At 43.7% G+C, this 23,958-nt stretch overlaps 1 protein-coding gene across 2 annotated transcripts in view; it reads left to right on the top strand.

Moving 5' to 3' along the window:
- LOC134339489 (breast cancer anti-estrogen resistance protein 3 homolog) overlaps positions 1-16,510 on the top strand; it is a 52,027-nt gene extending 35,517 nt beyond the window's left edge. For both annotated transcript variants that reach the window (XM_063036042.1, XM_063036044.1), the window contains exons 7-10: positions 1,230-1,401; positions 7,110-7,221; positions 8,478-8,681; positions 13,272-16,510. In XM_063036042.1, coding sequence (XP_062892112.1) covers positions 1,230-1,401; positions 7,110-7,221; positions 8,478-8,681; positions 13,272-13,483 — 700 coding nt within the window. In that variant the 3' untranslated portion in view covers positions 13,484-16,510. The remainder of the gene's footprint in view (positions 1-1,229; positions 1,402-7,109; positions 7,222-8,477; positions 8,682-13,271) is intronic.
- The last annotated feature ends 7,448 nt before the right edge of the window (positions 16,511-23,958 follow it).

Raw genomic sequence — 23,958 nt, forward strand, 5'->3', positions numbered from 1 at the left:
TTCCTCCGTCTCCGCCGCATCTGCTCTCAGGATGAGGCTTTTCATTCTAGGACGAGGGAGATGTCTTCCTTTTTTAAAGAAAGGAGCTTCCCTTCCTCCACTATCAACTCTGCTCTTAAATGCATCTGCCCCATTTCACGTACATCTGCTCTCACTCCATCCTCCCGCCACCCCACTAGGAATAGGGTTCCCCTGGTCCTCACCTACCACCCCACCAGCCTCCGAGTCCAACGTATTATTCTCCATAACTTCCACCACCTCCAACGGGATCCCACCACTAAGCACATCTTTCCCTCCCCCCCTCCTGCTTTCCGCAGGGATCGCTCCCTACGCAACTCCCTTGTCCATTCGTCCCCCCCCATCCCTCCCCACTGATCTCCCTCCTGGCACTTATCCGTGTAAGCGGAACGAGTGCTACACATGCCCTTACACTTCCTCCCTTACCACCATCAGGGCCCCAAACAGTCCTTCCAGGTGAGGCAACACCTGTGAGTCGACTGGGGTGATATACTGCGTCCGGTGCTCCCGATGTGGCCTTTTATAGATTGGCAAGACCCGACGCAGACTGGGAGACTGCTTTGCTGAACATCTACGCTCTGTCCGCCAGAGAAAGCAGGATCTCCCAGTGGCCACACATTTTAATTCCACATCCCATTCCCATTCTGACATGTCTATCCACGGCCTCCTCTACTGTAAAGATGAAGCCACACTCAGGTTGGAGGAACAACACCTTATATTCCGTCTGGGTAGCCTCCAACCTGATGGCATGAACATCGACTTCTCTAACTTCCGCTAAGGCCCCACCTCCCCCTCATACCCCATCTGTTACTTATTTTTATGCACACATTCTTTCTCTCGCTCTCTTTTTTCTCCTTCTGTCCCTCTGAATATACCTCTTGCCCATCCTCTGGGTCCCCCCCTCCTTGTCTTTCTCCCTGGGCCTCCTGTCCCATGATCCTCTCGTATCCCTTTTGCCTATCACCTGTCCAGCTCTTGGCTCCATCCCTCCCCCTCCTGTCTTCTCCTATCATTTTGGATCTCCCCCTCCCCCTCCAACTTTCAAATCCCTTACTCACTCTTCCTTCGGTTAGTCCTGACGAAGGGTCTCGGCCTGAAAGGTCGACTGCGCCTCTTCCTACAGATGCTGCCTGGCCTGCTGCGTTCACCAGCAACTTTGATGTGTGTTGCTTAAAATATTCTTATTGACCTTCTCGCTTTGTTCCTTTCAGACATCACTTAATAGCTCTTGGAATTGCAGTGGACATCCTGGGCTGTACAGGAAGTGTCGGACAGAGGTCTGCAGTACTTCACAAAACTATCCAAGTTGCAGCCGAGCTGAAAGATTCCATGGGTGATCTGTTTGCACTGTCAGCAGTGATGAAAGCGTTGGAGCTGCCTCAGGTACTTAGATGAACCCCCACTCCTTCCTCCTTTCCTAACTCGTCTCACCCTATCTCCCGCAAGGACTCGAGATTCACACCAAGGTGTAATCTATATATTTCATATGTACAGCAGATATGAAAATGAATGATCTTAGTTTTACATTTCACAGAAAGAGGCTACTGTGCCAGACCCAGTTCATTGAAAACACGATCTAATTAGCTACTACGAACTACTTTTTTCCCTCCAACCCTGAAAATTGTTCCTTCTCATGTTTGTCCACATCCTATTTGAATGTCATTACTAAATCAGCTTCCACTGTCTTTTTGGGCAATGCATCCCAACCAGAACAATTAAATGCATCAGAAATGTATTTTCTGGTCCTCTGACTCTTTAGCCTCTTTCAGTTCTTGACCCTCTGTCGGGTGTTGATCATTAAGTTGAGGTGATTTATTGACAGGAAATTCTACCCATCTGTATTTGTAGCAGGCCAGAGTGCAAATTTCGGCGAGGTTTGTTTCAATTTAAGTAGCTGCGAAAGGGGCTAGAAAGCTGATGAAGTCAGGCAAGTCATTATTATCCAGAATTCACTAACTGCAAGAGCAGTGAAAATTGTTTCATTAGTAACTTTGGAAGGGGAATAGGATAAATATTTACAGGAAATAAATTTGCTGAGTTACAGCAAAATGACAAGGGAGTAAATCTTATTTCAAAGGGCCAGCACAAGTACAACAGACCCAATTGTTGCTGTGATACTTAATCTCTCATATGGACTGGTGGACTTTAAAACCCACTCTCTCGTGTAACGTAACTATGCAAGAGTAACAGAATCAGCCTGCAGTTCATTGCAATAGCAAGTTAGTAATGTCCTGCACTTTCACATCAATGGTAGAGCTCGTCTTACTCTAAAGAAATAACCCAAACAGCTTGATTTTAACTGAGTCTTGATTTCTGGTGTCTGCTGTCTATGCCCTTATCATTATTTTGAAGCTACTTCCTTATGTTTGGGTACAATTTAATGCTCTGAAAGGACTCAGGAGACACTCTACTATGAAGTGCAATTTGTCCATATCTGATATCTTCATAAACACACAATTTTCTGTACAGAAAATAGTGATTGTGATCAGCACAAATTTCTTCTCTGTTTTCCCAAGCCTACTACAAATCATTTGGAAGTCCCATATTTCTTAACTGGCTGAGATCAGTTATCTTACTGCAGACCAGATATCAAAACACTGTGGTCAGTTGGTGAATGTAGGAATATTCAGAATAGATAGCTATTCACTTCCAAAGACTGTTCCATTGTTGTATTCGAGCTGCATATCTCTTAATAACCTTTTTAAACAATAATCTATCTATCTAAAACTATAGTTGGTCCATCATCCACTGTCTTTTGGAGTAATAGTTTCTAACGTTCTGTGAAGAAATGTTGTGTGATTTCACTCCTATACAGTACAGCTACAATTTTGAGATTATGTTTTGGATTTCTACACCAAAATAAACCATCTTATATCTATCCACCTTTTGAAATCTTCAGATGTTTTATACAAGATCACAAGAGCCCTGATGGCTTAATAAAAAAAAAGTGTGTGCTCAGGCTACAGGGATAGTTTATGAGGATAAGTTTGTACAACATTTACACATGTTCATTTGAGTTTAGAAGATTGAGTGGTGATCTAATTACTTTGATCAGATTACCACGCTCCCATCTTCTAAATACCAGATAGTATTGCACTAGTTTACAGAATCCATTCTAATCACATGACAATCTGAACCGATTCATTCTATTGATCAAGCACTGTATCTGCTCTTAAGCCAATATATCGTTTGAGGTGTCGTACCCCCATCTCCAGCTGTCTCAACTCTGTCTTGCCACTGGATCCAGATGGGAATTGGGGAGAGAGAGTGAGGCTGACACTGCACAACTCTCCCTCACTTAAATCCAAATCAAGCACCAGTCTCAACACCTTCATAATGGTGTCAAGGTCCTCACTGACGTTGACAATGGACGAACACACCCAAAATTGCCGCTATCACATTCAGAACACAGTGGACCAGTAATCTGGAGGCTCACACACAAAATGCCGGAGGAAATCAGCGGGTCAGGCAACATCTATGGAAATGAATAAACAGTCAACATTTCGGGCAGAGACCCTTCTTCAGGACTGGAAAGAAAGGCAAAAGATGCCAGAATAAAAAGATGAGGGGAAGGGAAGGAGAACTAGCCAGTGGTGTGGTGGCCAGTGCTATCATGTTTGCTGTTGTGTGCTGGGGCAGCAGGCTGAGGGTAGCAGACACCAACAGAATCAACAAACTCATTCGTAAGGCCAGTGATGTTGTGGGGATGGAACTGGACTCTCTGACGGTGGTGTCTGAGAAAAAGATGCTGCCCAAGTTGCATGCCATCTTGGACAATGTCTCCCATCCACGACATAATGGACTGGTTGGGCACAGGAGTACATTCAGCCAGAGACTCATTCCACCGAGATGCAATACTGAGCGTCATAGGAAGTCATTCCTGCCTGTGGCCACCAAATTTTACAACTCCTCCCTTGGAGGGTCAGACACTCTGAGCCAATAGGCTAGTCCTGGATTTATTTCCATCTGGCATAATTTACATATTATTATTTATTTATGGTTTTATATTGCTATATTTATACTCTATTCTTGGTTGGTGCAACTGTAACGAAACCCAATTTCCTTCGGGATCAATAAAGTATGTCTATCTATCTATCTATCTAGCTAGAAGGTGATAGGTGAAGCCATGTGGGTGGGAAAGGTTAAAGGGCTGGAGAAGAAGGAATCTGATGGGAGAGGAGAGTGGACCATGGGAGAAAGGGAAGAAGGAGGGGCACCAGGTAGAAGGGATAGGCAGGTGAGAAAAAGAAATAAGAGGCCAAAGTGGGGAACAGAGAAGAGGGAAGGGGGAGGGAAAAATTTTACTGGAAGGTGAAATAATGCCCATGTCAGTCAGATTGGAAGCTACCTAGACAGAATATGAGTTCTTGTTCTTCTACTCTGAGAGTGCCTCATCATGGCAAAAGAGGAGGCCATGGACCAACATGTCAAAACTGGAATAGGATAGGAACTTAAAAGGTTGGGCACTGGGAAATTCCATTTTTGGCAGATGGAGCGGAGGTGCTCAACAAAGTGGTTCCCAAATTTACAATGGGTCTCACCAGTGTAGAGGAGGCTGCATCAGGAGCACCAGATACAATAGATCACCCCAAAAGGTTCACAGGTGAAGTGTTGTCTCACTTGGAAGGACTGTTTGGGGCTCTGAATGGAGGTGAGGGAGGAGGTAAATGGGTAGGTGTCATATTTCTGTCACCTGCAGCGATATGTTCCAGAAGGGAGATCAGCAGGGAGGGACGAATGGACAAGGGAATCATGAGGAAGCAATCCCTTCGGAAAGTGGAGAGCCGGGAGGAGGTAAAGATGTATTTGATGGTCGGATCCCATTGAAGATAGCAGTTGGGCTTATGGGGTGACAGGTGAAGACATGAGGAACTCTATCCTTATTAAGGTGGCGGGAAGATGGGGTAACCGCGGATGTCTGGAAAATGGAGGAGATGCAGGTGAGGGCAGCATCAATGGAGGAGGAAGGGAAATTCTGTTCCTTGAAGAAGGAGGACACCTCTGATGTCCTGGAAAGGAAAGCCCTAAGCTGAGAACAGATGCGGCGATTAAAGAACTGAGAGAAAGGAATAGCATTTTTACAGGAGGCACTGTGGGAAGAGGTATGGTCAAGATAGCAATGGGAGTCGGTAGGTTTATAAAAGATGTCAGTCAACAGTTTGCTCCAGAGTGGAGACTGAGGTTGGTAAAGGAGGTGTCATAAATGGACCAAGTGATTTAAGAGCAGGGTGGAAGCTGGCGGCAAAGTTGATGAAATTGATGAACTCATCATGGTTGCATGAAGCAGCACCAATACAGTCATCAATGTAGTACAGGAGGAGTTGGGGAGCTTTACCAGGGAGGGCTTGGAACATGGACAGTGCTACGCAGCCAACGAAAAGACAGGCATAGCTGGGGTCTATGTGGGAGCCCACGGCTACCCCTCGAGTCTGGAGAAAGTGCGAGGAGCTGAAGGAAAAGTTGTTGATGGTGAGAATCAGTTCTGCCAGGAGGACCGTGGTGGTGGAGGGGAACTGGCTGGGTCTTTTGTTGAGAAAGTAACACAGAGCTTTAAAGCCCTTCTTGATGGGGGTTAGAAGTGTAGAGGGACTGGATATCCATGGTGAAAATGAGATGGTCAGGGCCAGGAAATTGAACGGTGTTGAGATCGAGAGCACGTGAAGTGTCGTGGATGTATGTGGGAAGGGAATGAACCAAGAGGGATAGAGTGGAGTCTGGGTATGTGGACGTGAGTTTAGTAGAGCAGGAGCAGGCAGAGACAATGGGTCATCAAATCCCACCATGGCAATTGTGGAATTTTAATTTCAGTTAAAGAATTATATTTTTTTTAATTGACATTAGTAGTGATGATCACGAAACCATGAGATTTTTGTAAAAACCCTTCAGAGGAGAAGGTAAACACGAGGAATTCTGCAGATGCTGGAAATTCAAGCAACACACATCAAAGTTGCTGGTGAACGCAGCAGGCCAGGCGGCATCTCCAGGAAGAGGTACAGTCGACGTTTCGGGCCGAGTCCCTTCGTCAGGACTAACTGAAGGAAGAGCTAGTAAGAGATTTGAAAGTGGGAGGGGGAGAGTGAGATCTGAAATGATAGGAGAAGACAGGAGGGGGGGGGGGATGGAGCCAAGAGCTGGACAGGTGATTGGAAAAAGGGATATGAGAGGATCATGGGACAGGAGGCCCAGGGAGAAAGAAAAGGGGGAGGGGGGGAACCCAGAGGATGGGCAAGGGGTATAGTGAGAGGGACAGAGGGAGAAAAAGGAGAGAGAGAGAAAGAATGTGTGTATATAAATAAATAACGGATGGGGTACGAGGGGGAGGTGGGGCATTAGCGGAAGTTAGAGAAGTCAATGTTCAGGCCATCAGGTTTGAGGCTACCCAGACAGTCTGAGTAAGGTCAGCTCTTTTACTCAGCCTGGTCAAAACATGGCTGGCCTCTGCAATGGCTTAGCTCACCACTCAGTTCAAAAGCATTCATAAATGGACAATAAACAGTAGCTTTGCCAGTGACACCAAGATCATGAAAAAAGCGAATTAAAAGAATTTAAATGTTGGGTCTGAAACTGCAAGGGGCTCAACAGAAAGTAGGAACTATTCAAAACAACACTACATTTAACTACGAACTTAACAACGTCTCCCAAACAATTTCCCCACAAAGCGCAGTGAGTTGTGGATGGTTTTATAATTCACAGTCTCCACGCGAAATCATTACTTACAGCACTGTTAGGTCTAGGGATGACTGAGAAGGAAAATTATTCCACACTGCCACGGTGGCTCTGTCAACCTTGCACCTTGCACTTTAAGTCAATCTCAGGCCAAGACACTCAGGAACTTGTGCTCATTTTATTCTGTGACTGTATGTGTTGGATCATAACTATATGTATGGTGTGTGTTTTGCACCTTGTCCCAGAGGAAGAATGTTTCATTTAGCTGTATGGTTGAATGACAATAAACTCGAACTTGAACCTCAGGAAACACTGGAACGTAACCTCCCACATTGTTGATCTGGAATTGTTCAACTCCAGGAATAAAGGAGTAAAAAGCTCAAAAAATCCCACTGTTGATGCAACTTGTTCCCTTCCCCTTGCAGATTGTGCGCCTGGAGCACACGTGGAGGACTCTACGCAGAAATTATACAGATAGTGCCATCAGGTTCGAGAAGGAACTCAAACCATTCATGAAATCCTTGAATGAGGGGAAAGGTAGGTATTTCTTTTCCAAAAACAAATGTCAATCAGTGATATGGGTTTATGACCAGATGAGGGCAGAATTAAGTTAGCATTTCAGAGTCAGAAATCCACCCAAATATTAGAGAATAGGCCTCTTTTTTTTTCAAAGTTAGCTTCAAATATACTCCAAGGCCTCAGTGGTCATGCACTTTGTAATTATATAGTTCTGCTAAGAGTCAACTCCATTGTTAAAGAGACAGTATCTGTCTTTAGTAGTTAACTAGGTCTCGTGATTAACTGACCAAAAGTCCTTGAATTTGGATAATTGGCATAAATTAGATAGAATTATATGCACTGCTGCTACAAACTCATCACTTGATGCTTTCAGAACTTTCTGAAAATCATTTACAAAGAAAGATAGGAACGGTGGTACAGAGATGTGGAAGCCTGGGATTCCATTTGTATTCTATCATGACGGCCGGGAAATCAAAATTTTGTTGATGATATTTTTAAAACTTCAGCAATTTTTCTAAAAATACCATTTTGATCACTCATTGTTCTTTATCAGCATAGCCTGCTTGTGACTCTAGAACCATAGCAGTTGGGCAACTCCCAACTCTGAAAACTTCCCACAAGCTACTCGGTTGTGAAAAGTAGCCCCATAACACATTTGGATAATTCTGTTCTTATTCATTGCTGTAGTTAATCACTGTATAATAGCATATATGGCTTCTAGTGGATTAAGCTCCCAAACCAATCTGCATCTCCATTTCTGCTGTTATTTATGATGCCCCTTAAAGCCTCTCTCTTAAGGCCAGTGTGGGCAGGTGGCCAAGTGGTTAAGGCATTGGACTAGCTACCTGAAGGTCGTGAGTTCGAGCCCCAGCCGAGGGAATGTGTTGTGTCCTTGAGCAAGGCACTTAATCACACATTGCTCTGTGATGACACTGGTGCCAAGCTGTATGGGTCCTAATGCCCTTGTGTCATGGAGAGGGGAGACTTGCAGCATGGGCAACTGCTGGTCTTCCATACAACCTTACCCAGGCCTGCGACCTGGAAAGTGAAGGCACAGATCCATGGTCTCGCAAGACTAACGGATGCCTTAATAAAGCCTCCCTCATTGACTGACTTTTCGTCATCTGACCTAATATCTCTTTTGTGTAGTTCAGAGATAACGTGTGTTTGATAACATTCCCATGAAATAGTCTGGGTCATTAATGCCATGTTAAAGGTGTTATGTAAAGGGGTATGATGTTGTGAAAAGTAATGTAAGTTCTTCTTCAACACAGTTGAGTTTCCTCTGCAAAATACCACCATTCCACACATTATGCCCGTCATCAGGCTGATGGAGACACAATCCGTATCCGATTTTATGGAAACTTGGGATAACATCGACTCAGACTGCGGATTGGTATTGAAGACCCTGGAAGCAGCTCGTGTTGTGACAGTGAACACTGCAATATACAGAGCCAACACTGAAGCCAAACTGAAGGGTAGGCTCCTCGCCCCGCAGTATATTACCCGACCGGTGTTAAGTCCAGTGTTTCCTTTCAGAACCAGGCCTGTGGTAGTTTGGGTCATGGCTGCAATTCTTGGTGCTGCCAGGAAGTTCAAAGTTCAAATTAAATTTATTATCAAAGTATGTATGTTTCACCATATACTACCCTGAGATTCATTTTCCTGCAGATATTCACAGTAGAACAAAGAAATACAATAGAGTCAATGAAAAACCACACCACACACAAACGAAGACTAATATGCAAAAGAAGACAAACGGTGCAAATAAAAAAGTAAAGAAATTATGCAGCCGTGGAAAGAGAGCATGACCTGGATGGTGGGCATCCTTGCTGATGGAAGCTACTTTCTTCAGGCAGCTCTCCTTGTAGATGTGCTCATGGGGGGTGTGGGGGGGGGGGAAGAGCTTGTCCTGTGATGCACTGGACTGTATCCACCTTATTTTGTAACTTTTCCACTCCTGAGCGTTGGTGTTTCTATACCAATCAGGATACTCTCTACTGTGCATTTATACAAGTTAGTCAAAGTTTTAGATAACTTTATACTTTATACTTTATTGTCGCCAAACAATTGATACTAGAGCGTACAATCATCACAGCGATATTTGATTCTGCACTTCCTGCTCCCTGGATTACAAATCGATAGCAAATATTAAAAATTTAAGTTATAAATCATAAATAGAAAATAGAAAAATGGAAAGTAAGGCAGTGCAAAAGAAACCGAGAGGCAGGTCCGGATATTTGGAGGGTATGGCCCAGATCTGGGTCAGGATCCGTTCAGCAGTCTTATCACAGTTGGAAAGAAGCTGTTCCCAAATCTGGCCGTACAAGTCTTCAAGCTCCAGATCCTTCTCCCGGAGGGAAGAGGGACAAAAAGTCTGTTGGCTGGGTGGGTCGAGTCCTTGATTATTCTGGCAGCACTGTTCCAACAGCGTGCGGTGTAATGTGAGTCCAAGGACGGAAGATTGGTTTGTGTGATGTGCTGCGCCGTGTTCACGATCTTCTGCAGCTTCTTTCGGTCTTGGACAGGACAACTTCCATACCAGGTTGTGATGCACCCTAGAAGAATGCTTTCTACAGTGCATCTATAAAAATTAGTGAGGGTTTTAGGGGACAGGCCAAATTTCTTTAGTTCTTTCAAAATTCAACTTGCTGAATCTACACAAACTTTAAGAAAGTAGAGGTTCTGTCATTCCTTCTTTGTGATTGTACTTACATACTAGTTCCAGGACAGATCTTCTGATATGATAATGCCAAGGAATTTAAAGTTGCTGACCCTCTGCTCCTCTGATCCCCACATGAGGACTGGCTCACGGACCTTGGGCTTCTTCCTCCTGTGGTTGATAATCAGCTCATAGGCTTTGCTGACGTTGAGTGAAAGGTTGTTGCTGTGGTACCATTGAACCAGATTTTCTATCTCTGTTCACTGCAAAGTTGTGGGTTCGATCTCATCAAGATCCCAACCAGTACTCCCCACGAAGTGCTGAAGGAGTGATGTGCTCTGAGGTATAGTCTTTCAGATTAAACATTAAAACTCTGCTCTTTCAGCTGAATGTAAGCATGCCATAGCAATGCTTCGAAGAAGAGCTATTTATTTTGCATCATCCAGCCACCGGTAAAATAAGTTATCTGGCCACCTTCACAGATAGATGAGAGTTTAGATCGTATCCTCTTCAATGACCAGAGAGTACTGCAGAGTGCACTGAAATTTAAAAAGTGCAATAAAATAGCACAGGAACAGGCCCTTCACCCCATGACATTCCCTACTCCCATAGACTGTTGGGTTTTGGCCCACCTTTATTTGTCTCCCAAAGTGCATCCTTCGGCATTTATCAAGATTAAGTTGCATCTGCTTTATCTATCTTGCCATCTGATCAACGATTCACCAGTAACCTAAGACCATTCTCCAATTTTCATATTGTCTGCAAACTGACTTGTACATTCATACTGAAATTGTTCAAATATAATGTTACTGGCATCTACCTGTAAAAGTAACACTACACCGTCACTTTCAGACTCCTCTTATCTAGCCAATTTTGGATTTAATTTGTCTACTTTCTCGTGTGAGATGTTGCCAAAGGCCTCACTGAAGTAATATGATACTTAACTCTGGGGTTAAGCAGTGAAATCTGTTTAACAGCAACACAGGTAACATCAAAGTATACCTCACTTTTAATAAGCTATAATGTCCCTAAGGGATTGCACAGGAGGGTTAACAAACAAAATTCAACAGTGGACTAAGTAAGAAGATATTAGCACAGACGATCAAAAGCTTGGTTATAAAAGTGGGTTTATGATACTTTGGGAGGTGAGTGTATAATTACTAATGATGGATCAGTTAAGGGATTATCCGGAGGTCAGATCTTGAAGGGTACGAGATATGGAAGGTTGTAATGTTGAAAGCTACAGAGCTTAACGATGGTCTGGAAACGAGCATTTTATATATTTGGAAAAATAATCAAAAATACAAAGAATTGCCTGTATGACAGGCCTTTCATTGTAACAACACTCACTGTAGCATCCTCCCATATATTAAGGACTCTATATGTTTGATGGGAGCCAAACGTTACAGTGCACGCTTTATCCATCACATTCGATGAATATCTGTGGACTGCCCATCCATCACCAGCAGCCAAAACCATACGGAGATGGCAAACGAAGTGTTACATTGGGCCAGGAGGCTGCCTTCCTGCAAGGCTACGAATTGGGGGTGACTTGGTTCGGGATTCAGAGGGACCTGCAAATGCTTGCCTTGCTCACGGAATATAAACTATGGAAACAAATCTGTTAAAATTTACTGCCTTCCCTTCCACCTCACCTCCTCCCCCAGTCACTTCCAGACAATCTGTTTTTGGCTTAACATCTCGTTCTTTCTCTTTCAATCTATCTCATCCTCTCTCTTATTCTCTCTCACATATAGAACCTTCACCTAGAAACCCAGAAGTGTCCAAATATAATAATCCTGTAGTGAACAGTTCTGTGCATATCAAATTCATCTTTCACCCTTTTTAAATACAGTAATTCTTGCTAAATTTTCTCATCTACAGTACATTCCAAGTATAAGAATTTAGCAACCAAAATGTGGGCATGATTATAATTCTGCCAGGGCCATGCTCAAGTTAAAAATACAGAGAAGGCGCATGGCCCCTGTTCCCACCAATCCTGGTTCATTTCCCTGACCACAGGCAGCCTGTCTTTAACCAGATGCATCCAATGCAGCACCATTAGGAAACAATGCATCAAGTTACTTCAAAAAAAATGTCCTAATTTAAGATCTCACAGGTATTACATTGAGACGAGGTCAGAAATTTTAACAAGGCACTAATTCTGTTACTAACTGGAGGATGAAAACAGAAATAGAGGCACCGCAGTAGCACAGCGGTCAGTGTGACGCTTTTTCAGCTCGGGGCATCGGAGTTTGGAGTTCAATTCCAGCGTCATCTGTAAGAAGTGCGTACATCCTGTCCGTGGCCACGCGTGTTCCCTCCAGGTGCTCCAGTTTCCTCCCACAGTCCGAACATGTACAGGTTCGTAGTTTAATTGTAAACGTGAGAACTTCTGCAGACACTGGAATGTTTGGTCACCGGTACATTTCATTTTTGGAGAATGGGACAGAGGTGCTCGATGAAGTGCCCCCCCCCACCCCAATTTACAATGGGTCTGTCCAACGTAGAGGAGGTTGGGGGACTGCTTCATCGAGCACCTCCTCTCCACCTGCCAAAAGCGGAACTTTCCAGTGGCCGTACATTTTAATTCTGATTCCCATTCCCATTCCAGCACGTGCCACAACGAGGCCACCCTCAGGGTGGAGGAGCAACGCTTTATATTGTCTGGGTAGCCTCCAACTTGATTTCTATTCCCTGTAAAATAATTTTTCCCACCCCATCCCCTTCTTCTATTGCCCACTCTGGACTCTTGCCTCTCCTCACCTGCCCATCATACTCTCCTGGGACCCTTCCTCCTATAGTCCACTCTGCTGTCCTTTGAGATTCCCTCCTCTCCAGCCCTTTACCTTTCCCTCCCACCTGGCTTCACCCATCACTTTCTAGCTATCCTCCTTCCCCTCCTCCCACCTTTTTATTCTGGCATCTTCCCCCTCTCTTTCCAGTCCCGAAGAAGGGTCTGTATATTCACTTCCATAGATGCTACCTGACCTGCTGAGTTCCTCCATCAATGTGTGTGTGTTGCGTGTTCCTTTGGATTTCCAGTTATCTGCAGAATTTCTCATGTCTACCATTTACAATGGCCAATTAACCTACTAACTGGTACATATTTAGACTGTGGGAAGAAACTGGAGCACTTGGAGGAAATGCATGTGGTCACGGGGAGACGTACAGACTCCTTACAGTTGACGTCAGAATTGAGCTCCAAACCCCAGCGCCCCCAAACTGTAATAGTGTTGTGCGAGGTGCCCCTATTCTGTTTCTGGGGAGAAGGCAGGAGTTCGGGGTTCAGAGCCATGATCGAATGATGGAGCAAACTCAGTAGGCTGAATGGGCAAATTCTGCTCCAATGGCTTGTGGTCTTACAACAGAAGATTTCAATAATTGGTATTAATTTTCCCCCCAGATTTTCAAGCTAAAGAAGAATTGCTAGAGGCATTCAAGACTGAATTTGCTCTGAGATTGTTCTGGGGTGCCAATGCAACTGTAGTTGCACGCAAAGAGAGATATGAGAAATTTGATAAAATTCTTAATGCTTTGTCACGGAAGATGGAGCCTCTGGGCCCTTCAGAGATTTATATGACAGAACAGACACTCGAGGCCAAGGAGAAAAGGTAAAACAAGTGAAGATCTAACGGTCAACTCAGGAGTTAACAAAGTGCGTATAGTGAGGTACCGATCAATGTGGCACGTGCCATATGGGAAATGTCCTTTTCTTCCGTCCGTGGATCTCCTACCATGTGGAACTTGTTGCTTTCTGACTAGTTGTTGTTTCTGTTAAATGGACAGCAACTCCCAGATCCACAGCCTCCGGGCACTCAGGAAAACAAGACCAGTCGTTGCATGGGATCAGCTTTACTCCCAAGTCACACACTGGATGTATTATTTGTATATACAACCTGAATATATATCTGAAGTTTCTTCATTGTCAAAATCCGGCAAGTCCTTTGTACATAGATTGTAGCAGTTCATAGTGGGGGCTCATTATTATCTTGTAAATGGCAATAAGAGAGGAATAATAAATGCTGGCCTTGGCCAGCAGCAACTTCATCAAAAGAATTATTTTAATCTTAACTCCACTCTGATTCTATACCCATGGAGACATAGTTGGTGTTATAATAACATTTATAATGGGGTTGGGCTACCCCAGCACATGCTTGGGTGTGCTGGTTGTTGATACAAGTGGCACATTTCACAGTATGTATGTATGTATGATAAATAAATCTTAATTCTGTACCTAATGGATAAATTCTTTACATTTTACCAAAATATGGTCTAAATTTTACAGTGACGGAACCAAATGAACCTCCGCATAGGAGTTCCTTTATACGTATGGCAGTTTAGATGACAACCCGTCCGGCAATGTAGTAACGTCTGTAGTAAACAGTGGTCTCCTGTTAACAGTAGTACATGTCAGTCATTTGTTTCCTGTGCAAAGCATCAGATCATACCATAGTGTGCAGCGAAGCTGAACTTCCCCTCCTTTTAAGCCAAGGAACTTCAGTGATAATGATGTCTTGCTGCAAAAGTGGCTTCATTTTCTCTCTGACTTTTATTTAGAGATACAGCACGGTAACAGGCCGCCCAATTACACCCCTGGACCAATTAACCTAACAACCTTTGAACATAGAATTCTCCAACTTCCAGTAATTCCCTCCACCTCCTTTCCCCTATCCCTATTTCACTGTGCCCCCTCCCCCAGCTGCCCATCACCTCCCTCATGGTTCCGCCTCCTTCTACTACCCATTGTGTTTTCCCCTATTCCTTCTTCACCTTTCCTGCCTATCACCTCCCTGCCTCCCCTCCCCCACTCCTTTATCTTTCCTCTTACTGGTTTTTCACCTGGAACCTACCAGCCTTCTCCTTCCCACCTTCTTTATAGGGCCTCTGCCCCCTCCCTCTTCAGTCCTGACGAAGGGTTTCGGCCCGAAACGTCGACTGATCATTTCCACGGATGCTGCCCGACCTGCTGAGTTCCTCCAGCGCGTTGTGAGCGTTGCTTTAACCTAATACCCCATACAGCTTCGGACGGCTGGAGGAAACCAGATCACCCGTGTGCTTACTGGAAGAATGTACCAACCTCTGACAGACAGCAGCAAGTTGAACACGGGTTGCTGACGCTGTAACAGCATCATGCCAACTGCTGCATCACTGTGTGCCCAAGATTATACACAAGATGTCAGGCTGAATCTGTCCAAGTGCTCCAAGAATAAGCATAAAGTTGATATATCATTCAGAGACTGCCCACTTCAGAGATTTTGGAAACCATCGGATGTACAACATATCAGCACCTAATCGGGCTCAGCCTTCATTTGATATCAGCCTCCCGATCAGTAACTTCGCAGTTGCAGTGTGCCTGATAGACAGAAGTGAGCGCACATGCTGCAGGAGGAACTCTGCAGTCAGCGAGCATCTGCAGAGAGACATGGAGATCCGACGTTTCAATTGGACCCTTCACCTGGACTGGTGTGCATTTAATCTGTTTTAATTGTTAAAACGCAAACTCATTGTGAATTTAACCTAGCGCAGGATGGAGCCGGCGTGAACTTGAAACAGAAACATGGAGTTTTTTTGTTTTCTGGCCTAATTTGATGTCTATTTTCAGCCTGCTTCTCACTACCCAAGGCTGTTACATAATTTTAGCAGAACAGGACATTTTATCTTACAGACTTTTCTGTTGCTGTAAATCAAGGTCAAAATTCTCGATAAAATCAAAACAAGTATTGAAAAATTTCATTCATAAAAATAATCTTCAAATATTCCTTCAAAACCTTTCCTATCCCAGCAGCTGAAACTGTTTAACCTTGTAAACAGGCTTATGAAAGAGGACACAGCAGTTGTATAGACACCAGGAACATGAATTCAGTACATGAACAGACTGAGGTTTCCCCAAGAGGGCAGATGGGTGGCTAGGATAGACCGATTGGTGACAAAAATCAGAAGAAAAATACAGGGAAAAAATGTCACAAAATCAAAGGAGCTGGTTGTGGATTACAGGAGGAATGGAGTTGGGCTAACCCCTATTGACATCAAACGGATCTGAGGTTGAGAGGGTAAACAGCTTCAAGTTCCTCAGCATCCACATCACCGAGGACCTCACATGGTCTGTGCACACCAGCTGTGTGGTGAAAAAGGCACAACAGTGCCTCCTTCACCTCAGACCGTTGAGGAGGTTTGTTATGGGCCCCCAAATCCTAAAACATTTCTACGGGGCACAATTGAGAGCATCCTGACTAGCAGCATCACTGCCTGGTATGAGAACTGTACCTCCCTTAATTGCAGGGCTCTGCAGAGAGTGGTGCGGACAGCCCAGCGCATCTGTAGTTGTGAACTTCCCATGATTCAGGACATTTACAAGGACAGGTGTGTAAACAGGTCCCATAGGATCACTGGGGACCCGAGTCACCCCAACCACAATCAATTCCAGCTGCTACCAACCAGGAAACAGTACCGCAGCATAAAAGCCAGGACCAGCAGGCTCCAGGACAGCTTCTTCCAACAGGCCATCAGACTGATTAACTCATGCTGACTTGTGTGTACTCTATATTACATTGACTGTTCTATTTATTATAAATTATTATTAATTACTATGATTGCACATTTAGATGGAGATGTAATGCAAAGATATTTACTCTTCATGTATGTGAGGGATGTAAGAAATAAAGTTAATTCAATTCAATTCAGATTCTGGAAATTTGAGATGAAAACAGAAAATGCTGGAAACACTCAGCAGGTGAGGAAAGAAAAAATAGAGTTAATGTTTGAGTTCAAAGATTTCTCATCTTCAGCTTAGTTAGTGTTGAGGCAGACATACCAAGTTGACTTGGCAGGTAAACACCAGTTTCTTCATTAAGTATTATGACAGAGGCAATAAATCTAGTCCATTTTTCCCTCTTGCCTCTTGTCGCTGAGCTATATAGAAAGCAACTGAGAAGATTAGGGCAGGTTAGATCTCAAAAGTGCTCGCAGGGTTAATTGAACTGGTCACCTGGGTTCCTGTAATGGGTTGTCGGAGCTGCAAAATGAATCCTGAATTTGGTTTATTTTAGCAGAAAGATGATTCCATTATACAGAAGCCAAGTAAACACAAGACCTTAATATTTTAGTGTAATGTCCCATAGATTTTCTGTTTGAGGTAATTACTTTCACCAAAATTACTCAATCTCTTTTTCCTCTCCAGTTGTAATTCACCTACAGAGATTATCAAAGCCTGATAGTCTGAACCCAAAAATAGCCAACTATAAGTGGAAGGTCAGTTTCAGTCTGTGTCCCACCAAAGACCAAATGAACTGTTGGGTTGGGTCAGGTTGGGGCATCCTGCAATAGTGCAGATCTATACACTCGCCAGGTCATTTTGACTTGGTTTTCCTTTGCTAGCTGGATACTCAGCCAGGGAATGCATAAAGAACTTGACCCAGAATAGTCCCTCTGTCAGAGAATGGGCAGGGAACAGGAACTGTAGATGTAGCTTCAAGTGTAGGTGTCTAAAAATCACACGAGTTGAGTTCGAATAGGTAGGGAATAAACATAAGGGCTCAGATTGGATGTGTTCATATTTTAATTTTATACTGAGCTAATTTCTAGTCCTTACCAATGCCTAAAAGTTGCCAAATCCAAGAACCTCTAGGCCATAAGCTCCAGCTACAACCTTAACCTCCACACAGTCTTAAAAATGACTGGCAAATCTATAGTATTGTAAGCAGAACTTTGAATGGGACTCAGCAGAATTCTCAAGCACTAGAAATATTTGATTTTCAACACATTAAGCTTTGACTTCTCCCCTCACGACAAAACGTGTTCCTGTTGGAGGTTCAATGACCAAAAGGTAAAGAAGTGTGTCTCAATTCAACATGATAATATTGGCCAATGAACATTTGGTTTCATCAAAGACCTGCTTTTCCATACATGAACAATAGATACCAGATAGAAACTGTACAGCAGTTCAGTATTCATCAGTGATAACACCTACTGTAGTGGTACTCTCCAAGTTTAAAACTTAGTATAAATAAAGCAAACATATAATATCATTCATGTATAACTGTTTAAAAAATTTCTGTTTTAGTCATACTTAAGATGCCCTTTCTACTTAGTGACGTTAGGATGAATTTTCCCCTCTTGATCAAGATCTCACTGGATGAATGCGCTGCCCATGAGTATCTTATAAACAGGCAGTAGAACAGGCGCCAGAGGGTTTTTCTCCCTGAAAGAGATAAAAATCAAAAAGGAATGCGAGAGTCCCTGTAATTTTCATAAATTACTAGACCCTTCAGAGCAACTCCGAAGAATTGTCAGGGTTTCCCAGAACAATTTGTGGCCTTCTTTGTGCTGTCCTTTTACTGGGTAAACAAACTGTGTCTGTAACAAGAGGTTTTATCAACAGGAATGAAGAACATTCATTTCCAATTTACATAATAAAATCTATACTGTCCAGTCCTCGCCCATGCATACAAACTATTATCTGCATTATTTCTTAATCATCTCCATTACACTCCCATTTGTTCCTTCAATCACAACCACAAATTCTTTGAAATCTACCTAAATCATTCAATTACCAGGCAGTGCAGGGATTGTGTCTCATTTCCAAAAGACAGTCTCTCCAAATCCTGCAGAGAGGAGCTAGCCATGAGATGTTAAAAAAAAAACGCCAAACATCATTATTTCAAACATATCAAAGAAACATTCAGAGGGCCTGGAAACTCAGAGTTCATTGTCTAAGCACAGAAAGAAGGCATTCAGTCTACACTTAAACACAAGGAAATCTGCAGATGCTAGAAATTCAAGCAACACACACAAAATGCTGGTGGAACGCAGCAGGCCAGACAGCATCTATAGGAAGAGGTACAGATGACATTTCAGGCCGAGACCCTTCATCAGGATTAACTGAAAGAAGAGATAGTAAGAGATTTGAAAGTGGTAGGGGGAGGGGGAGATCCAAAATGATAGGAGAAGACAGGAGGGGGAGGGATGGAGCTAAGAGCTGGAAAGTTGATTGGCAAAAGGGATACGAAGCTGGAGAAGGGAGAGGATCATGGGACAGAGCACAGGTGTTCAGCAAAACAGTCTCCCAGTCTGCGTTGGGTCTCGCCAATATATAGGAGGCCGCACCAAGAGCACCGGATCCCTTCCCACCGATCTCTCTCCTAGCACTTATCCTTGTAAGCGGAACGAGTGTTACACATGCCCTTACACTTCCTCCCTCACCACCATTCAGGGCCCCAGACAGTCCTTCCAGGTGAGGCGACACTTCACCTGTGAGTCGACTGGTGTGATATACTGCGTCCGGTGCTCCCGATGTGGCCTTCTATATATTGGTGAGACCCGACGCAGACTGGGGGACCATTTCGCTGAACACCTACGCTCTGTCCGCCAGAGAAAGCAGGATCTCCCAGTGGCCACACATTTTAATTCCACATCCCATTCCCATTCTGGTATGTCTATCCACGGCCTCCTCTACTGTCAAGATGAAGCCACACTCAGGTTGGAGGAACAACACCTTATATTCCATCTGGGTAGCCTCCAACCTCATGGCATGAACATTGACTTCTCTAACTTCCGTTAATGCCCCTCCCCCTTCTTACCCCATCCCTTATTTATTGATTTATTATTTTTTTATTTTTTCCCCTTTCTTTCTCTCTTTTTTCCTCCCTCTGTCCCTCTCACTATATCTTCCTCTGATGCTCCCTTCCCCCTTTCTTTCTCCCTAGGCCTCCCGTCCCATGATCCTCTCCCTTCTCCAGCCTTGTATCCCTTTTGCCAATCAACTTTCCAGCTCTTGGCTCCATCACGCCCCCCCCCCATCTTCTCCTATCATTTCAGATCTCCCCCTCCCCCTCCTACTTTCAAATCTCTTACCATCTCTTCTTTCAGTTAGTGCTGACGAAGGGTCTTGGCCCGAAACGTCGACTGTACCTCTTCCTGTAGAAGCTGCCTGGCCTGCTGTGTCCACCAGCATTTTGTGTGTGTTGCTTCAGTCTACACTGTCTGTTCTTTGAAAGATCAGGCAGACTTAATTTACCCCCACCCACTGCTGTTGTCAGGAAGTCTATCTTCCAGCTCTTGTAAAACTCTCATCCAAAATTATTTGTGGAATTTGTTTCCAGCTCCTTTACAGGACAAACCATCCTGCTCCTGACAACTCTTGAATGAAAAATAAACTCACCACCTCCCCTCTGGGCCTGTTGCCAATGTTTTTAAATGCACTCACACATAACTAATTCAAGGGGTTAAATAAAATGTGGAAAGAGGCCAGGGAATTTGCACAAATATTCACAAGAATACTACAAATATTTGAGTTAATGAGAGATGCATGTTGAGCTCTGTCTGGATAGGTCCTTTGAGGATAACTTGTTGTAAGATACTTAGAAAGTCAGGAAATGTCAGGTGTGTTAAATTAATTCCCAATTTCCAATTCAGTTAAATCATCTTGAAAATCCATAACATATGTGGACAGGAATCTGTTGTAAAGATACTCAAAGAATTCTTGACTGTAAATCTCTAAATAGGACACATTAGGATCCTGAGGAAAGTGTGCCAGGAAATGGTTAATGCTTTAGTTTGTAGTTGGCTTCATAAAAGCCCGAAGCTGAAGACTGGATGATTTTCCATTTTGCATTTATCTCATAAGGTGGTCAACCACACGTTATGGAGTAATTCTTATATTCTTCTAATGAGCACAGGCACCACATCATCAATAGCCAGGTTTCAGAAATATGTTGACTCAAAATCTTGGGACTTTACTGTCGGTTTTTGCTATGTTGTGGCAGTCCCGTCAATTCTGAGTTGGGTCATTGGTACTTTCTTTGGGTGACAATACTAATTGGATGTCCAGGGAGTATTGCAATATCATTGATACCATGTTTAGAGATTGGATTAAAATTACAGAGCTCTTTAATATTATAAATGAGGTGCATAGAGGCTTTTCCTGTTACCCTGACCATCAGTAAGATATCAGAAAGCAAACCCTCCAGCCACCATAACAATGCTGTTGGTGAAAACTCATTCTGCATTAATTGTCTGCCAGGTTTTACACATTACAGTCCTTCAAAGATTCAGCATTGGTGGTAAAATCTTTTGGGATTTCCAGATGAGTCCAAGTATATTTTCTTTAACGACATTTACATTCAAGGGTCTAATTTTAATCCTGCTCACTCAGTAGGAAGGAAGGTAGCTGGACATAATTTGCTTTCCACTACATTTTGAATATATATGAATCTGAGCCCGGATTATGGAAGGAGGGGGTACCAATGAAACCTAGAGACAGTCATCAGGTCCTGGAGAACCTTTAATTAAGATTTTATAAGTCGCATACCCAAGTCTCTCCCCATACCATTACATCATTCTTCTGTGCATTCCACTATTGACTCATCAATTTCCACTAGCGTAGGTCCTGTCCCTTCAATTCTACCCTCTTCCCACACCGATTACCAGCTTTGTCATTTCTCAGATAGATCAAGTAGGAGTATTTTTCTACATAGCACTGAGGTCCCAGAACTAAAGTATGACTCTCATGCTGACAAACTATCTCTGGTTAGAGTAAAAGGTGCAACTCCCCCATCAGTCAAGCCTGGTGATACTTTGCTGTAAGTGACTGCGATTAGTTTTTATCTAGCTATCTTCCACTCACTGCATTTTTCCATGCCATTAGCTGCTTTTATTGGGAGATGTTTCACGACAGCCAAGCTAAATGAGAGTAGCATCTTTAGATGAGGGTTGGAAGATCAAATGCTGGAGGAGATAATGGCAGAAACTCATATGCCGGGCAGTCCCTTTATCAGCAATACTCTAAAAACAAATTATAACACTGATATGCATGGGAACCTGAGTACATATTGGCAGCTGTATGTCCCATATTACAGTGAATGTGCTTCACAAGTTGTAAAATTTCCCAACAGATGTGCATCTCTCTTGTTTCAGTAAGGATGTCTGTAAACTGACATACATCCATGCACAAAACACATTGGAAATGATGGTCCAACAATGTTAACTTATAAAATCAGTTCTAATGTGTGCTCATGACCGCATGTATTCTGTTCCATTTTTTAATCTTCTTCTTCATGTGCCTTACACTTTACACGCTTGGGCGATCATAGCTTTCCACATCGAATGATCCCACGCAGCGTCAATGATATCTCGCACACTTAGATCTGTTAGTTCCTTCACAGTGTCCATATATTTTCGTCTTTGCCTTTCCCTTCAGCGTTTCCCAGGCGTACGGCCTTGTAATGTGAGGCATTCTATTTCTCCCTTTCTGATGACATGGCCCAGGAATTTAAGTTTCCTCTCATTTAATGTTCTCATTAAAGATCTTTTTGTACGGGCCCATTGGAGCACTGTCTCATTAGTTACCCTATCTCTATATGATATTTTCGGCATTCTATTTTTTAATAAGGGAGTTTAAAAGAAACATTTCCATTGTACCTTTTTGAAGTTTAATTAATGCTGCAACGTAGGAAGCAAGTCAGCCAAAGTATACACAGTGCTCCCACTGAAGGCATTATTTATAGTGGCCAGATGATGTTATGAATACCAAAGCCATTTTAATGCACATTGAAATTATCACTATATTTAATAACTGATAGATATTGCACTATAAACAATGACATTTACAGGAAGATGTTGTTTCCTGCTTGGCATTGCTGTCTGCCACACCTCCAACAATGCCCTTAGGTCATCAGCCAGGGACCACCGCTCACTGAAGTTTTGCCCCCTTCGCCCTGGTACATCTCCTGGTGGTGGAGCAGTAGCAGGGACGTCTCCCCACCACCCCCTGCAGCTCTCAGTGAGATTAGTTCCCCCCCCCACCCATTTCCGTCCTTCCTCCTTTTCTGTCTCTTCAGCCATCTTGCTGGCGACCCACCCGAGCCTCGCTCCAGTCACTACCGTATCACGGAGTAACCTTGTCACCGATGCTCCGACAAAGTCCCGGCACCCTCCCTCCACGGGGTAGATGATGGTAGTCCAGCCAGCTGCCAGGCCTGAGTACTTCAAGCTCTTCCACTCATGGGCAGCCTCTAATCCTTCTTCCTGTGGGATGGTTAACTCAATGAGGAGGACTGTCTTGGCGGCCATGGACCAAAGTATTGTGTCTGGGTGGAGAGATGTGGCGGTGATTTCTGCGGGGAATGTCTTTATGCCAGAGGTAATCATCTTGCTCTTTTAAGTTGTACCATGGGATCGACTCAATCTATCCCGAGAGTACAGACAGGGTCCCTGTTTGTCATTTCACCAAAAGGACACCCCCAGTCTTCCATTGACGTTGTTTTATAAACTCAGTGGCCACAAAACTCGTTAGATTCTGGACTAGTTCCTGAGGATTGGAGGGTGGCTAATGTAACCCCACTTTTTAAAAAAGGAGGGAGAGAGAAACCGGGGAATTATAGACCGGTTAGCCTAACGTCGGTGGTGGGGAAACTGCTGGAGTCAGTTATCAAAGATGTGATAACAGCACATTTGGAAAGCGGTGAAATGATCGGACAAAGTCAGCATGGATTTGTGAAAGGAAAATCATGTCTGACGAATCTCATAGAATTTTTTGAGGATGTAACTAGTAGAGTGGATAGGGGAGAACCAGTGGATGTGGTATATTTGGATTTTCAAAAGGCTTTTGACAAGGTCCCACACAGGAGATTAGTGTGCAAACTTAAAGCACACGGTATTGGGGGTAAGGTATTGGTGTGGGTGGAGAATTGGTTAGCAGACAGGAAGCAAAGAGTGGGAATAAACGGGACCTTTTCAGAATGGCAGGCAGTGACTAGTGGGGTACCGCAAGGCTCAGTGCTGGGACCCCAGTTGTTTACAATATATATTAATGACTTGGATGAGGGAATTAAATGCAGCATCTCCAAGTTTGCAGATGACACGAAGCTGGGTGGCAGTGTTAGCAGTGAGGAGGATGCTAAGAGGATGCAGGGTGACTTGGATAGGTTGGGTGAGTGGGCAAACTCATGGCAGATGCAATTTAATGTGGATAAATGTGAAGTTATCCACTTTGGTGGCAAAAATAGGAAAACAGATTATTATCTGAATGGTGGCCGATTAGGAAAAGGGGAGGTGCAACGAGACCTGGGTGTCATTATACACCAGTCATTGAAAGT

This window comes from Mobula hypostoma, chromosome 29 (genome assembly GCF_963921235.1).
Source record: "Mobula hypostoma chromosome 29, sMobHyp1.1, whole genome shotgun sequence".
Taxonomy (NCBI): Eukaryota; Metazoa; Chordata; class Chondrichthyes; order Myliobatiformes; family Myliobatidae; genus Mobula; species Mobula hypostoma.